Below are 17129 nucleotides of genomic sequence, written 5' to 3'. Positions count from 1 at the left end.
TGACAATAAGTGCAATTTCTGCAATTACTTGTGCATAACACACGCACTGAGATGGCTGTTGTGTGCATGTGTGTGACATTACGCCGCTTGTTGAGACGTTTGAGTAAAATCCACGAGCATTTTCGTAGGGATGGCGCATCCAGAGCGTGTGTGGCTACTTATCCTTCAGGGCACACCCCTCAATAGAAAATAGAATAGAACCTTCCTGCAAACTTCGCTCATACAGTCGAGGAATTTCACTGTGGCGCTCGCTACAAGCTCACTGGTAAGTTGCATCAATTCAAATCTCGATGAGAAAGTGGAGGAAAAAATTAAATGCTATTTTTTTTTGTGCCTTTTTCTCTTTAATAATCGTTATTAGGGCAAATGTGAGGCTCATCAGTTAAATTACAAAGCTCATGATCTATATTTGCATGCATGCAAGAAAGATGGGGAGAATATAACAGGTATGCCATGATATTTATTTAAATGCTGTACAAAAGACAGAAAGACCATGACTGAGGAAACAACCGGGAATGTTCCTGCTGCAGACTCTGAGGCAGAAAAACAGGCTCCTGAGGATGGGGCTCTGTCGAGGGAAAAATGGGCCAACAACATGGAGTTCATACTCTCTATGGCTGGTGAAATAATTGGCCTCGGAAATGTTTGGCGTTTCCCCTACCTGTGCTTCAAGAACGGAGGAGGTGAGAGGTTCTGTTTGTGGGAGAGTTGTTCTGATGGAAACATTCAACTAATAGATAAGGATCCTTCATTAAAAAATCAAAAAAAGAAACAAAAAAACAAACCCACCTGCTGATGAAATAGTTTGTGTCTATAATTTTAGGTGTCTTCCTCATCCCCTACTGCGTGTTCCTCTTCTTCTGTGGCATCCCCGTGTTTTTCTTGGAGACAGCGCTGGGACAGTACACGAGTGAGGGTGGGGTGACTGCCTGGAGGAAGATATGTCCCATGTTTCAGGGTAAAAACAAGGCTCACATTTAGGAACTGCGTATTTCTGACAGCGCTTTCTTTGTGGAAATTGCAAAAACAATAGTGTAGCCGTTAGCAGTAAAGAAAGTCACATATAGAAGGCTAAGTCTATATTCCAAGCTTCAGATCCAGTAGCTGACTTAGGTGTTATCTAACTTTCAAACGTAATTACATAAAAGGGAGGATTTGTTAACCGTGCATGGTGCTGGGACTTGCTTTTATATAATGTTTCTGTCTTCTTGTCATAAAAGAAAAGAAGACAGCAGCCAAAAATGTCCTTTAACTATCTAAAATGTCACTTGTCCTCTAGGAGTGGGGTTTGCGTCCCAAGTGATTGTGATCTATCTGAACATATACTACATTATTGTTTTGGCATGGGCTATCTTCTACCTAATAAACTCCTTCAAAAGTCCCCTGCCCTGGTCTACATGTGACAACTGGTGGAACTCTGGTAAGAATGCTTGCTTAAACCCATCTGTATTTGATAAGCAGTGATTTTTCTTTCAAGACTTAAGAGAAAACAGCTAACATTCTCACTTTTATCCCTCTTTCTTTAATCACTTAGACTCGTGCCACAGTCGCATGAGCATCTTTGCAAACCCCCAACTGTTTCAGGCCGGGTCCAACTGGTCATTCTTACACAACGTCACCTCAATGGACTACTATGAGAATACAACTTAGTAAGTTGCATTTTGTTTTTCTGAGTTGTACAAATGAACTGTCCCCACTCTGTCTGCTCAACTGAAATTTTTTTTATGTGGACTTGAAAAGAGTCTGACTATGAAAAGGTTAATAGTAATCATGGGATTAAACAGCACAATAGCATCTCTGAAACGCACCCATGCTTTACAGCAACATCTGGACAGCATTCACGGCACTTGCTCCACGTTTTGTTATGTTACAGCCTTATTCCAAAAAGGATTAAAGTCATGTTTTACATCGAAATGCTACACACATCACCCCATAATAACAAAATGAAAAACATTTGCTTGAAATTCTTACAAATTTATCAAAACAACCTGCAGCCCTTTGTTGCATGACTTCCCCCCTCTCTCCTCACTGTCCTGTCTATCTTCACTGCTCCACAGTCCAAAAAAGGTAAAAATGCCTATTTTTTTAAAAAAAACAAATTTCCAAGAATTACAAGCAAACTACTCTCACTTTGCCATTATGAGGTATTGTGTTTAGCATTTTAAGGTGAAAAAAATAATTGAATTCATTTTGGAATAAGGCTGTAACATAATTAAAAGGACAAGCGAAGCACTGTGAATACTTTCCAGATGTACTGTAAATGTTTTTCAGGGTAGGAAATGCTTACTTACTCCTACCTTGGGATAATATAAAGATAATATGAGGGTAAAAAGCAACCAAATAAATCTAAAGGACTTGTCAAGCTTTAGTTTAATGTCAAATGTTTGAAATGTGCCACATTTAAGGTATATTTAATGCAACGTCTTCTCTACATTATTATATTCACTGCTTTAGATATTCCTATTATCTTCATTGATTGGACATTTATGTGATATTTCTTACTAAAGTGGACCTATTATTCCTTATTTTCTGACACATAGCACATGTGCTACAACTGCATAAGACCACACAGGGTGCCACTCCTGTCAGCTGAGAACAGGAAATGGAGGTTACAATTTGCACAGGCTTGCCAAATTTGATGAGCCTGTGCAGGCTATTGTTGGTGGTGTAATTTGATATTTTCTTGGCACACTTGGGGTCCCTTGGTACCATCTGAGCATTAGTTAAATGCCACAGCCTTACTGAGTATTGAGTTGACAATGTTCATCCCTTTGTGACCATAGTGTACCCATCTTCAGATGGCAGCCTCAGAATGACACACCATGTCACAAAGCTCAGATTTTTCTAAATTGGGTTCTTGAAGATGCCAGCAAGTTCATTGTACTTGAATGGGCTCCACAGTCACCAGATCTCAACGCAATAGTGCACAAAAAGTCACTTCACCCTTTAAAGCCTGTTAAGATCCCAGTTACCTCTGTACAGAAGTCTGGACTAGGTCTCCATTGAAATTGCCTGAGTGTCTGATCCTAGGGGTAGTACCACAATAGTTTAGATGATGCACCACACTACCAACCCTGAATAAGGTACAATCAGTTTTGCCAGCAAATTTGCTACAAAATTTACTTTGGTGACCTGGACAGGTAGCCTCAGGGATCTGTTAATTCTTAAAGGCTAGAATAACCTATAAGATCCTCACAAAAGTAGATGTTCAAACTCATACCCAAGTTTTACCTTTTCATTTAAAAAGAAAATCACAAAGGGAACGTCCACATAATTAAGTTTAATTTCAGATCGGATACTTTATTAAGCAATTTAACAAGGGCAAAGCAAACGGCTCATCGATTATTAAGAATAAAATCAGTTTAAATTTTAAACATTTCAAGAAAGTAACACATTTTAAAATATAAAATAATGAAATCTAAACTGTTGCTAATAACTCATTACCAGTTTTGATGGGGCTTTAGTGGAGGACAGAAAGAACACCCTGGATGTAGATGAATTCTTTCAGAAATTCTTTCTGAGGAGGTAGAACCCATTACAAAGTTCCCAAAACTTCCTCTAAGTCCCAATCTATGATTCCGGTATTGACCAGAGCAAATCTCAAAAATAATGAATCCATAGTGGGTTGGAAAAAGAAGGATAAATCCACTGGGTGGTCTTCTAATCTGCTCACTTCAATGATGCCCGGAAGAAAGACATGCCTAATCGTTATCTGTAGAGGGTTTTATACATCCTCTGAGACAACCAACATCCCACTTTAACAACCAACCACCTAGTGTGATGTGCAATCGCCTGATTTGAGACATATCGTGTTGTTCAGACAACAGACAATTATTTAGGCTGGGTCCTTAGATGCACACACAGAGGTCAAGGTCACATTTGCACAGAAAGAAATACAGACAAATACACACACACACACACACACACACACACACACACACACACACACACACACACACACACACACACACACACACACATGCAGAAACAGTGTGGGTTGAAAAATGTAAACATTAGAATTATTACATTTTAATTATTATATTCTTATTTTTTGATTAGATTTCCGATTACAGCAAGAATAACTCAAAAATTTTGTTTGTTTATTAGGATGAAGTAAAGGCTTTTAACAAGTCCCGTTATGATAAATATGGATTATTTCAAACTGTGAATCATGCAAAGCATGATTGAACAATACAAATCTGAGGCCAAAACTGAGTACATAAGATCCACTTAAAATTAAAAATGCATTTACTATGAAAATAAATGTGTTTGTGGTCTTTATGAAACTGTTAGAATGTTAAAGGATTAATTTCACCCCTCCTTATACACTTGTTTTTTTTCTTTCCAGCAATGAAACAATATTGATGAGCACGTCACCAGAAGAGGAGTTCTGGAGGTTAGAAACTCACTCATACTTTTATTTTCCTTGAACATTAGACGAGCTGGACAGTCAAATTCCCCATTTAGCTTGTCTTTGGGTGGAAAATTCCTCAACAATAGCTTTCAATGCTTCCCAGATATCAAAAAATAATTGTGAGTTAGAAAACACGGTGTGAATAGTGAGCCAACATAAGTTGAACCGAGGCCACCCAAATAAAACAAGCAGCCAGTTACATTCCTCAAAAGACATAATAGCACTGAATAATAGCATTTTTATTGAACTTCCAACTCTCATTCAAAGTTGTTTGCTCCTCTCTCTTTTAGACATGTTGAAACATGGCTGCCTCTTTTCACATGATAACCTCCTGATTTGGTGTGAGAACAAATACTGGGAAATCGCTGTGCTCCATAATGAAAACAATATGTGCTCTTTGCTGTGCCCATTTATAATCTAAACCGTATTCATCCAAAATAAACAGAGAGCAGTTTCAACATCCGTATTCATGATGAGATGCTTGGTGGTGTTCTTTTGACGTATATATGAGGATCTGTTTATTTGCAGTGGGAGAAGATTTTAAGAATGGGGGTTTTAGTGAGCATTCATCAGCATTTGGAGAGCATCCATGTGTTCATGTGTTCCCACATGTCTCTTTTTTCATAGTAACCGTGTGTTAAGAATATCAGAAAACATGTCTTTGGGTAAGATTCATTGGGATCTGGCTCTGTGTCTTATGTTTGCCTGGATCATATGTTACTTCTGCATCTGGAAGGGAATCAAAACAACTGGAAAGGTAAGCATTTCCTTAACGTGGAGGATATCAGCTGTTAAAGCTGTCCCTGTTAAAGCTTTATAATGGTGTGCAAAGTGATGTGTTACATTTTTCCCGTTTGGTCGGTGGGTAAGAAGGGATTCTCAGTCTGCAAAAATATGTAGCTTATAAACCCTTCCCTATTAAAAAGGTGGCACAAGCTGTCAGTCAGCACTTTTAGCTTGCTTGTGTGATATTTCTTGGGTGTTTGTGACAGTTATGTTAATATTAACCAGGAAATATGTATTTGATGTGCTGTCGAGACAGATATTACCCCCACTCGTCTGACAGCATTTTACTCTTTGCTTCAGCTCTGTTGTTTTTACAGACCCCAACTGTGCTTTTTCTGGCTCAGGCCTACTGTTCTCATTAACCTCACTTCTAGCCGCAGACTTTTATCCCTTTCTATTACATGAAGACAAAACAGCAATAAAAACCAAGTTAATGACTATCCGGTATAAACAGTGGAACACATGGCAGTGTACGAGAAGTGTTTTTCCTGCAGGAGGTGGTGGTGGCAAAAATTCCATTACAAAAGGAACTGCCAGACAGTTGCAGCTTATAGCTTTGTTTATTCTAAAACGAATCATGTGCAACTTTAAACCAACGGATGAGTGTATGAGAAGTATGCAAAACTACAACCTGCGTTTATATGTTTGTAGGTGGTGTACTTCACTGCTACATTTCCCTACTTGATGCTCTTTGTGCTCTTCATCCGTGGAGTGACGCTCCCAGGAGCTGGAGAGGGCCTGAAATACTACCTCAAGCCCGACTTCACCAGACTTAGTGATCCAGATGTAAGAGCTCACTCTGATTATCAAATGTTTATGTTGAAGTGTTTGGTTGTGGAATGCAAAAATCACAAACACAGCACACAGTACGACCACTTTACCATCATCTGAAAGCCGCAGTGTGAAGGATGGAGTGAGAACGAGTTCTCCATCTGCACTGAAAGTCATCAACAACCAGATCATCATCTGCCTGTCTTCATTTCTCAACACAACACTGTCTGTTGGATTTCTCTCCGCTCTAACAGGATGAATACAAAGTCCTGTTATCCTCAGTTATGCACCCCTCCCCCTCCATTTTCTTTGCCCTGACTTCTATTTCCGGTCCCAAGACATAGCCTTAACAGGAAAAGCAACCCAAAGATGATCTTCAGTAAAACATATACATCTTCCTCACAAAGGAATGTAAATAAGGGCCTGAAGTAACCTGTTTAAATACTATTTTTACCTTGCAAAAAAGTATCTTTTGTAAGCTGAGTCAGTGAATCTAATTTATATTTGCATTTAAACAGCACACTTAATCTTCATTCTGTATTTTTTAGGATGTTCTGTCACTACGACACTTGGTTGTTCGGGTCCTGCAGGTCTTCAGCCCTCTCCACCCTAGTTTGAGTTGAAGCCCTTTGGTGTTTGCTTTTATCGGTTGTTTTCTCATCTCTCTCCTGTCCAGTCTTTGTCTGTTTGCCTCAGTTGCTGTGTTACTATCTCAGAAAGAAGAATCGTGTAAATCAGGGGAACAATCTGGTCATGTCACATGTGACCGTTTGAGTTAGAAGACAAAGTATTGCTACCCTTGTAGGAACCCAATAGCCCCAATGCAGTGTGGGAAAACGTGTGAAAATAATGTTTTGGAGAGGTGCAGGTGAAAGCGCTTATAGTTACAGGGCAGATTTATGCAGTGCCAGATGGTCTTGGAAGCAGATCTAGTCGTTCTAGTTTCTAGACTTGCTTTAGCGTGCGATTGTCTGTTTTCACGTGCACTGCAGAGGAGTGGTTCAGTTCTGGCCCACATCTGCGGTCTGTTTATTGTGTGAATGTGTCTCCTTTTGTCTCCGTGTCAGTGTGCGTGTTTGAATATGTATGCGGAGAAGCTCAGAGGACTTCAAAATATAATTAATTCCAGGGACATAACAGTTCCTTCTTTGTCCAGAATAGGATGTAAAGATCATTTGCCACAGTCTCAGACTTCCATTTCTGACCCAAGGCAGGGAATAAACCAAGCCCACCACTGGGTCAGAGTAGAGGCCTCTATATAGCTTTGGAGCCTTGCCAGGTCTATCATGAGCAAGCCAGAGCTGTGGAGTCTCTAATGTTATCCAGATGCTGTCACGACTGTAGCCTGCAGATAGACAATAGTGAAAACAAGCCTGCCCACATTCACAAGCCTCAACGTGCACGCTCTCTCATGTAGTTGTAATTTATGACAGGGTAACAGCAAAGCAGGAATATGCAAATGCTGTATACCTGGGTAATTTATATATCAAAACACAAAAAAACAGCTCTTAATCTACTGGATCTGAAATGCCTTCAGTTATTTTAACAATTTCAGCTTCAAAACATGTCAGAAATCTTGTCCCTCTCCAGGTGTGGCGTGATGCAGGGACTCAGGTGTTCTTCTCCTATGCTGTTTGTCAGGGAGTGCTGACGGCTCTGGGGAGCTACAACAAATACAACAACAACTGCTACAGGTCAGCCTCCTTAAAGGCAGACATCATCACATTTATTGTTTCTTTTTTGTTGTTTTTTTTTTAATTTTTCGATACTTTTGGCTTGTCTCTCTGTCCTGTTCCAGGGATTGTTTGGCACTGTGCTGTCTGAACAGTGCCACCAGTATCTTTGCAGGCTTTGCTGTATTCTCAGTGCTGGGATTCATGGCTCAGGACCTTAACATTTCATTGGAAGACATTTCAGCTGGTGGTAAGATAATTGCATACAAGGAAGTAAAATAGAGTTTCCTAAATAATTACCTGATAAATTATTCTTGTAAACATGCTGTCTTTAGTTTTTGTGCGTTAAAGTTTTAATTCATCCAATGCCCACAAGATGTCACTTTCTGTTCAGATAGAGTCAGAGGGTTGTGATGCTGTTTTTTCTTCTTCTTCTTTTTTCCTCTTTGGGAATGTAGTGTCTCAAAAGATGAGGAGATACAGTTTTTCCCACAAAATGACCACTTACTTATTTGTGTCTGTCTATAATTTGTTTACCTTTTTTTTTGCATTAAATCTGGGATTATTTCATCTCTAAGACTCCAAACTCAGGTACAGCTTAAAGCTATGACCTTAACAACGCCCTGGAATGCGCATGTCATGTTTTAATAGATGCATTCACATTCTTCATACAGGTCCCGGTTTAGCCTTCATTGCCTATCCTACAGCTCTGTCGTTGCTTCCTGGTTCGTCCTTTTGGGCTGTGCTGTTCTTCTTCATGCTCCTTTTGCTCGGCCTAGATAGTCAGGTATTGTATGCAATGCACAATGCCCAGGATCAGATCAAAATCAAAATAAGCTAATCTTCAGTTCTGTGTTCACAGTTTGTGTGTGTGGAGAGCCTGGCCACAGCCCTCACTGACCTGTTTCCACGTTATCTGAGGAGGCCGTGTGCCAGAGAGATATTGGTTCTGGTCATCGCTATTGTTTGCTTCTGTTTGGGGCTGCCCTTCATTACTGAAGTAAGCTGGTTGTGCACTATCAGCACTTGTTGAAATAAAGTAGGAAAGTGAACTATTCTGTTAAGGTCACGTATTCTCTAGTAGTTAAAGCTTTTTCCATTTCATGTTGCACGTATAGGTTTCTGATAATGGTGACATTAAAAACAGACAAGGAGAAAACAGCCCTTCTGACAGTTTTATCAGGTTTTTTTTTTTTAAATTTTTCTCTTCTTGTTTCAGGGCGGGATCGTCCTCTTCCAGCTGGTTGACACATATGGTCCAAGTGGAACCAGCCTCCTATTTATTGCTTGCGCAGAGACCATTGTTATTGGCTGGGTATATGGTAAGTTATTGGCTCTAAACTAGTACTGCAGAATTTATCCATGCAAAAGTAATTATCTTCCTCTAAGTTCTTTGAATTGTTTCTCAAAGTATTTTTCTCTAAATGTAAAAATGTTTTTGCATTAAAGCATACTAATTTAGCTCTTAATTAGTAAGACGATCTTACTAATAACCTAAATAATAGGAATATGTGATTTATCGATTTATCTTTAGAATATCAACATCATCAGTACTGCAGTACATCCACAGTAGCTACATAAAAGGAACTTTATTATATCTAGTTAGCTTATGCAATTCATACAGAGCCTTTGTTTCATCAGCAGAATCGTTTTATCTCCATCTTTATAAGCATATCTTTTAGGGACCAACTTTGAAACAGTTGTTGGGGTCTGTCCAAAGTAAAATTAAAACAGCTATAGGACCAGCATTAAAAGTGACATTTTAATGATGATGCAGGGATAAGAGTATTGTGTGTTTATTTATGTCTAATATTATTTAATTTTACTTCTGCTACTGTACACGGTTAAAGCTAGATAACTTTTACCATGAATGGGGAATGGAGTATATATAACAATGTTCACTGACAGTGAGGCTCACTGACTACAGTTATTCATTTTAAACACAAGTACTGTGTAAAAGTCTTGGGCCACTCCTCATCAATTTATATTTTGCTTCCAAGATGCCAGACGTTCTTGTAATTTTGTAAAGTGGTTCTTGAGCGATAGTTCTCCAGGCTTTCTTTGGACACCAGCTGGTTTTTCACTCATTTTCAGTCCAGCTTTTATATCTGACCATTTTCAGAGGTATGTTTTTTTGTTGTTGTTGTTAACACGTTGTTGGCACTTAACACTTACCTATAAATCATTCTAGCAAAAAACAAAAACAAAATGCGTTATACTCAAGGGATGAATATGTGTTATGTCTACACATAACAGACAACTTAACAACGAACCAGTTTTAACAGGCTAGAGGCTTTTTTGTGGTTTGGATGCATTTTAGCCAGTGGTGTTGAAGATCTTGTCAAAATTGAAAACAGATTTTGCAGAAGAAACACACAATGGAACACTCATATCAGTCAAGATTGGTCCCCAGAGCTCGGATCTAAGCATTACTGAAGAAGTGCGGGATTGTTGTGAAAGAGATCATCCAACATGCAAAGAAAAAATTTGAATATCCTTCAAGAAGCCTGGAGAACTATTCCTAAAGACTACGTAAAGACATGATAAGAAAGCTTGCCACAGTGCCACCAGCATCTTTGCCAGGTTCCTGACAAGATATTGCTGATGCCCAAGTCTTGGCTCAAGTCTTTTGCACAGTACTGTACACACACACTTACGGCTTTATTCAGGCATGCCTTTGGGGCCCATCACTGATTGGGCCCCAAAGGTCACAAAAAATATAAAAGCCAGACTTACACACTCGTGATTTCATCTTTCTTGTTTGTGCTTCTTTCACTCTGGTGATAGATAATGCTCCCAGCACTGCTCTGATATGTCACATTTGTTGTTTGATTTGATGTCTTCTCTGTTAGAGTCTATCACTTTGAATCTTACCTTTTGCCAATGTTGTATTTTGTAGTATTTTTAAAAGACACATTTGACAAATGTACAGTCGTTATCTGGTGCAAGCAGATCAGTAGATGTGACTGCATGCACTTTTGATTAATGTTGAAAGTCATATACAAAAGTGTCATGACATGATTGTATAGCTAGTTATTAAGACTTATCACAAAGTCATTAGTGTACAATAGATCATATCTTTTGTCTTTTTTCTGGTTTATTTTCACTTCTCAGAGTCTCTGTATTTTATGGATCCAGGCAGTTTTCTTTCAGTTTTCAATTTCCTGAACTGCTTGTTCTTTGGTATTATCATACTCTGCTGAAGCACATGGAGATATTGATGTGTTTCTTCCCCTTCCCCCTTTTTTGTTAGTTGTTTATTCATTCAATTGGCCTCCCTTATTCTTCAAAGGGAGTCTACACACCCATATGGAAAAGATATATATAAATCTTATAAAGTTTGTATCTGTCTTGTGTGAAACTTGTATGAAAAGCATACAAGAGTGAAAACACATATAAGATCCCTTGAAAAATTATATAATGAAAGTTGTATGTTTTGGATACTTACTAAAACAATGTATGAAAGTAATGAGAAAGTGGCCACTTTCAGGAGTAAATCATGTAATCCTTATATGATTTACTCCTGAAAGTGGCCACTTTCATGAGTAATCACATATAAGTTTTTACTATTTCTTTTCCATATGGGCAGTATTGAGATACTCAACACAGCATAGTGTGAGGACACTCTCTTTCTGCCTCTGTAAAGTTGTAGTTAGTTTCAAGGTTGATTACTGTATCATTCATGGAGCTGTGTCTGCCTTCCTAAGTAGGTTTGGCAAATTCTTCAGCTATTATGCATTTTCCAAGAAAATCAATATGTGGATGTCTCTCCATTCTGCAGATCGTCTACTTTCCAATCTCATAGAACTTTACTCCTGTTTTTAAATGTCTCTGCCTCTTTCGGTAGCAAATGAAGGTGAGCTGCTTTCTAATCTTCATCTCCAATTGAACTCCTCCTACTCAGCTCCTCATTAACCTATACACTGCTGTCCCATGCGTTGTCATTTTCTTCTCATTTGGAAAACATATTTTTTTTAATTCAGTCATTTTGAGTTTTATTTCGTGATGTTTGTTGATTTGTTTGTTGTTCTTTCCCCCTCCTTCCTCATATACTGAATCATCATAGATAAGCATTTGTGTTAGTGATGTTGTATTGCAAAATCCATTGTGACTGGATTTTTCATAGGCTACTTTTATAAACTGTAGTAATTAGTATATCAAGATGTATTGATATTACTGGGGGATATTTATTGCAATGTGAAAAAGAAAGTTTCCATAAGTAAGTAGAGTCAGGAGCTGCTAATCAAATGTCAGTTATTAATTGGAACAATGTCCTTTGACAGATAAGACCAAAGTTGAGACGTTTGTTCATGATGCACTGCGCCATTCTTAGTGAAAACCAAACATAGCATATCATCACAAACATGTTATATCAACTGTCGAACTAACTTTTGATCATACATTGTGGTTTAAAGCTGGAACAGAACAGTAACTAGTAACTATGTCTAAATGTTAAAGTGAAAGTAAGGAGTTAAGATGAAACTTCAACTCCTCATTGTATTCATGAAGTGTTAGAGCAGTTCCTGTAAAACTGAAACAGTTCTGTTTCCCTTGTATTGCTGTGCATGTTACAGGCGCAGACCGTTTCTATGACAACATTGAAGACATGATTGGGTATCATCCGTTCCCTATGCTGAAGTACTGCTGGCTGTTCATCACGCCGCTCATTTGCGGGGTGAGTCTTCACTCCGGTATCATATCTCTTTAATCTGATTCATTTGCTTTGTGCCTTTGTTCTGTCTTTCACACTGGATCTCTGCTTTAATGCCAATTTCCTCTCATCTTTTTATTAATTTCATTGTTTTATACCTGTTACTAATTCTGACAACCAGTTTTTGGTCGCTTTACTGCACGCAGATTACATTTGTCAGGTACAGATACGATTGTTGGGGAAGTGAACTAACTGCCAGTGAACTCATGGACTATATATAACAGATGGACATATCCATTATGACATCATTCATTGGTTTTTAAAGTCCCAAGGTTAACGCTTTTGCATCGGAAATTAACCTAACACTTCACTCTTTATCAAGATAGTATAGGGTAATGTTGGCTAGCTTGGTTAGAGAAATTCATAATCTTTCAGCTGTGAAATACACAGACAAATAAAACACTAGTTTTTCATTTTATGCACCAAAAGCTGGAGTATAAAGTTCTTGAAAATTCTGTAATACACAGGAAGTCATATTATTTATTGTATTTTTCCATAAAAAAAATCCAGAAGGCATTACCTGCACAAACATGAGCAAGAGATCCAATTAAATCTTCCCATAGTATCCCGCATAAATACACATACGGGAAGGAGAAAGTGAGGCTCATGCTTTTATGTGAACATCATGTCATTGCAGACGTGATCAGCACAATGTAATTTCAGAGTTGGAGGCAGTGATTTTATAATCACAAAGCATCAAATGAATCTTAGAAGACAATGAAACTATGTGAAATCTCCAGAGAATTATATTTCAAGTCTGGACCTCCCTTCCTCATGGAGCTGCAGACTGATTTTCAGCTCACGCTATGGTTGGCCTGTGTTTTGATTCTCTGTCACAGCTTTCAAAGTGTTAATATCTGCTGCTTCAGACAACTGTTTTCAGCTCTCAATGAAAATGAGCTGACTACAGTCACATGTAGTCACACATTTGGTGATGTGTGCTGCGCCTGAGCATGTTTAATCCTCAGTGCAGTCCTTTGCATCACTGGGATGGATGTGTTCTGTGCCTTGACCTGCTTAAGGAGGTGTGTCCAGTCACTGTTGTAGTGTGATTGCTAACATAATGCTATACTGCAGATAAGATTACATTCATTATTTATTCAGCTACCACCACAGTGTATTTGCTGGCAGCTTATAAGGTCCAACTAACTTTCTTGTGACACAACGTGGGCAGATTAAGGCAGATTAAATGGGAATATCAAAGTGTTTATTTGATTTTTGCATAATCTTTTTTATTTTCACTTGATAATAAAATTACACTTTCAGAAAAAGCAGTTAGCTGGTTTTACTTGTGCACATTTGGTTCATACAGTTAGGTCCATAATTTGTTGAACAAGGACAGTTTTTGTAGCTTTTGCTCTCTCGCCCACCACAGTGGATTTGAAATCAAACAATCAAGATGTGATTGAAGTGCAGACTTTCAGCTTCATTTCAAGGGAAACTATTATATGAACTGTTCATACAATATTTTCAGCAGCTAAAAGTAAATTGGATAAGCTAACATAATTGCAAATATGGGGATTATTTTTAATACTTGGATAAAAAATCCTTTGCAGTCAATAACTGCCTGAAGTCTAGAAGATATGGGCATCAGCAAATGCTGTTTCCTCCCTTGAGGTGAAGCTACTTTCAGTTGCTTTTTGTTTGGGGGTCTGTCCGCCTTCAGTTTTGACTTGAAAATGAAAAGCATGCTCTTTTTTGGGCTGAGATCATGTGACTGACTTTGTCAGTGAAGAATAAATTCTTTGCCTTGAGAAACTCTTGGGTTGCTTTTGCAATATGGTCATTTGGGCACTGAGAGGTTTGCAGCATTTGGCTGAATCTAAGCTGAGAGTACAGTCCTATAGACTTGAGAATTCTTCCTGCTACTTCTGTCTTCACTTAACACTTGGTTATTCAGTTCCTCTGGCTGCCATACATATCGATGCCAAAACATTAACTCAATTGGTATGGTATATATGGTATATATGATATGGTATGCTTCAGATAATGTTTGTTCCATTCTCTGTATTTTTACCTTTGTGATACAAGTGCATTTCTTCTTTTTAACCTTGTAATGGCAAGTGTAATATAAACATTTGATATTCAGTTTTTTAGAGCTCTACATCATTAACGGTATCCCCCCCCAAAAAAGAAAGCACATTTTTAAAATAATAAATAACATCAAAAAAGGCTGGGTGTAGCAAATATGATACAAATTAAAACTCACATATGCAAACTGATATTTTATTTTAGTTTTTTAATCCACAAAAAAGCTTGTCATTGTCACCCAATTAATGTAAGCATCTACAAATGGGGAACTGTCGATAAAAATGGCTTTAATTCCCGACCAGATAACAAACCCCCTTGAATTAAAAAGCTCAAAGTCTGTACTTTGATTTCAAATCTACTATGGTGGTGTACAGTGGCAAAACAACAAAAAAGGTGTTTTAATCCAACAAATAATGGACCTAACTGTAAATTAAAAACTAATTCTTCCACTGACAGCCATGTACTCATATAGATGGATAGGCCAATAGGATGTTAGGACCAAAAACAAAGCTAAAAGTGAGTGAAAAATTGACTTACATTTGTAGAATCACCTGAAACATGATTCCAAATGAATGTTAATCTTGTTTCATCTATGCTGCAGCGGTACCGCATTTGTTCTGCTGTCTGTCTTTCTAACTTGACTCTCTCCTATCCCCTAGCTTACATTGCTGTATAACCTGGTGCAAAGTCATCCTCTTGTTGTATATGGGTTTGAGCCTGGCACCTGGGGAGTCACACTGGGCTCTCTGCTTGTTATTACACCCCTGATATGCATCCCAGTATTCATTCTGGTCTCACTATATAGGGTGAGTGAACTCAGATTTTCTTGTATTTATTTCTTTAACTCTTCTATATAAGGTGACCTTGAGTGTTTTAAAAGGCATCTAAAATGAAATGTGTTATCACTATAATAAAATATTTTTTAATACAAATTATTAACTAGGATAAAGCTAAAGCAGTATTTTTCAGCACTTGTAAGATTCTTCTATTGTGTGACTAGCTCATTACATTAATTGCATTTCTCTAAAAACAATCAGGATCCTGAAAACATGAGTACACCATCCAGTGACCTGCGCCAGAGTCGGCCACATAACCCAGGGCTCACATTGTTTAATTATGTCATAGTCAAGGCACAGGGGCAGCCAGACATGAGGGTGGAGTATAGAGAAGACAAGCTGGTAATGGAAGAACCTGGTGGTGCTTGATGTTTGCTGATGAAAGTTTATATTTTCACCTATTAAGAAAAAAAATATTCCTTTTATATAAATGATTATATCTTAAGGGTCTTCAGGGGTATTTGTTTGTTCTTTTGTTAACATGAGTTTTTACCTTACTACTCTTTTGCTTATGAATAACAGAGTCCTTTGCATTGTACATGTACCTGTATACCTCTAATCCTGCATACTGTAACTGGATTAAAAGAGCACTCTGCTGATTTAACATTGTGCTTTTTGTAACACTTATGGAGTCATGAGGAATAATAGTTTAGCTTATGTATAAATTATCCCCTGTGACCTGCACCTCATAACACCTCAACTTTGACATGCAAAATCTGTGCCTTGTCACATTAAAATATAATGCATTAAAACACGTCTTAATTTGAGTTCTGGTCAATTTTTACCAAAAAAAGGCAAATTTCTTGTCTTCATTAAATGCAATATACATACAGAACTTTCACATCCAGTGAAATTAAGGCCATTTGCATTGAATATGAATTGTTTGATTATTTTACTGTATGTAATAAACTGTAAGTTTTTTCATGAATTTAAAGGTTGCTATTTTGTAAACCATTTTTAAAATTTTTGAAAATATTGTAATCTGTCAAATCAATCAATAAAAGTGGACAGATATGGATGATTTTGTGTTTTATGTGGTTGTAGCTTGTGCAAGCAATGACAATATAACATATCAACACGCTAAATATCCCAGTCTATTCTATGCAAGTCAGTTTAATCAATTAAACTCACATTTCCTGTTTTGTATCAAGAAAAAAAAAGCATTACATTTATCTTCCTACCGTGTTTTTTTGTCACGCATGTCTGTGGTTATAACAAGGTAATAGTGCAGCGTTGATGTGTGATGGCACTGGATGTGTGTGACTAGCGAATGTGCTAATGCTCTGTCATTATGCCATGCTCATTCATCTGTGTGATCCAAACTGGCATTCAATTAACTGACAATTCCGCCCAGTTGTCTTCCACCTCTCGTCACCCTCAGTCCCCCCCGCTCGTCCTACACTGACATAAAATGACCCTCACTCCTGAGTGTCACTCAGGATCGGATCCCCGCAGGTCTCCACTCCTAGCCCCCCCCCCCCCCCCCCCCACTGTACGCCTTGTACACCTATGACTGCGCACCAACCCACCTAACCAACGTCATTGTCAAGTATGCCAATGACACAACCGTGGTTGGGCTCATCAATGATGGAGATGAGACTGCGTAGAGAACTTGTCCCACTGGTGCTCAGAAATTAACCTGAAGCTGAACGTCTTTAAAACGTCTTTAAAACAAAAGAACCACTCCCCTCCCAATATGAATGGAGAATCTGTCTCTGCCTTCAGGTTTCTGGGCACCCACATCTCCATCAATCTCCTCTGGATCCACAACACCAACAACCTTGTAAAGAAGGCCCTAGCGGTCTAGAATAACCTAGACCAGAAGATGCTGCTGGGCCTCTACGGCTCCTCAGTGGAGAGCATGCGCTCCTACTGCCTGGATGTGTGGTTTGAAGCGGCCACAACTG

General features: G+C 38.3%; 1 protein-coding gene across 2 annotated transcripts; it reads left to right on the top strand.

Moving 5' to 3' along the window:
- The first annotated feature begins 140 nt into the window (after nucleotides 1–140).
- On the top strand, nucleotides 141–16133 carry LOC308399898 (sodium- and chloride-dependent GABA transporter 2-like). 2 transcript variants are annotated; one of them, XM_080887314.1, is made up of 16 exons: nucleotides 141–265; nucleotides 483–683; nucleotides 824–958; nucleotides 1280–1420; nucleotides 1535–1649; nucleotides 4349–4396; nucleotides 5042–5171; nucleotides 5852–5986; nucleotides 7562–7665; nucleotides 7770–7894; nucleotides 8319–8431; nucleotides 8507–8644; nucleotides 8864–8966; nucleotides 12219–12319; nucleotides 15046–15192; nucleotides 15424–16133. In XM_080887314.1, exons 2-16 carry the CDS (start codon nucleotides 494–496, stop codon nucleotides 15589–15591), a joined length of 1893 nt encoding a protein of 630 aa, XP_080743440.1. In that variant the 5' UTR covers nucleotides 141–265; nucleotides 483–493; the 3' UTR covers nucleotides 15592–16133. The 2 variants fall into 2 exon arrangements, with proteins under 2 accessions (XP_080743440.1, XP_080743441.1); XM_080887315.1 differs by lacking the exon at nucleotides 141–265 and having other exon boundaries at nucleotides 477–683.
- The last annotated feature ends 996 nt before the right edge of the window (nucleotides 16134–17129 follow it).

This window comes from Rhamphochromis sp. 'chilingali' (assembly GCF_963969265.1).
Source record: "Rhamphochromis sp. 'chilingali' genome assembly, chromosome: 7".
NCBI lineage: Eukaryota > Metazoa > Chordata > Actinopteri > Cichliformes > Cichlidae > Rhamphochromis > Rhamphochromis sp. 'chilingali'.
Note: the sequence above shows the minus strand (reverse complement) of the source record. Positions and strands in the feature narration are given on the sequence as shown.

What these genes read in the sequence shown, in the direction of transcription:
- LOC308399898 (XM_080887314.1), top strand. Translation starts at nt 494, where the DNA reads ATGACTGAGGAAACAACCGGGAATGTTCCTGCTGCAGACTCTGAGGCA. An exon ending in TACTATGAGAATACAACTTA is followed by an intron (nt 1,650 to 4,348) that starts GTAAGTTGCATT and finishes TTTTCTTTCCAG; the next exon opens with CAATGAAACAATATTGATGA. An exon ending in TCACGCCGCTCATTTGCGGG is followed by an intron (nt 12,320 to 15,045) that starts GTGAGTCTTCAC and finishes CCTATCCCCTAG; the next exon opens with CTTACATTGCTGTATAACCT.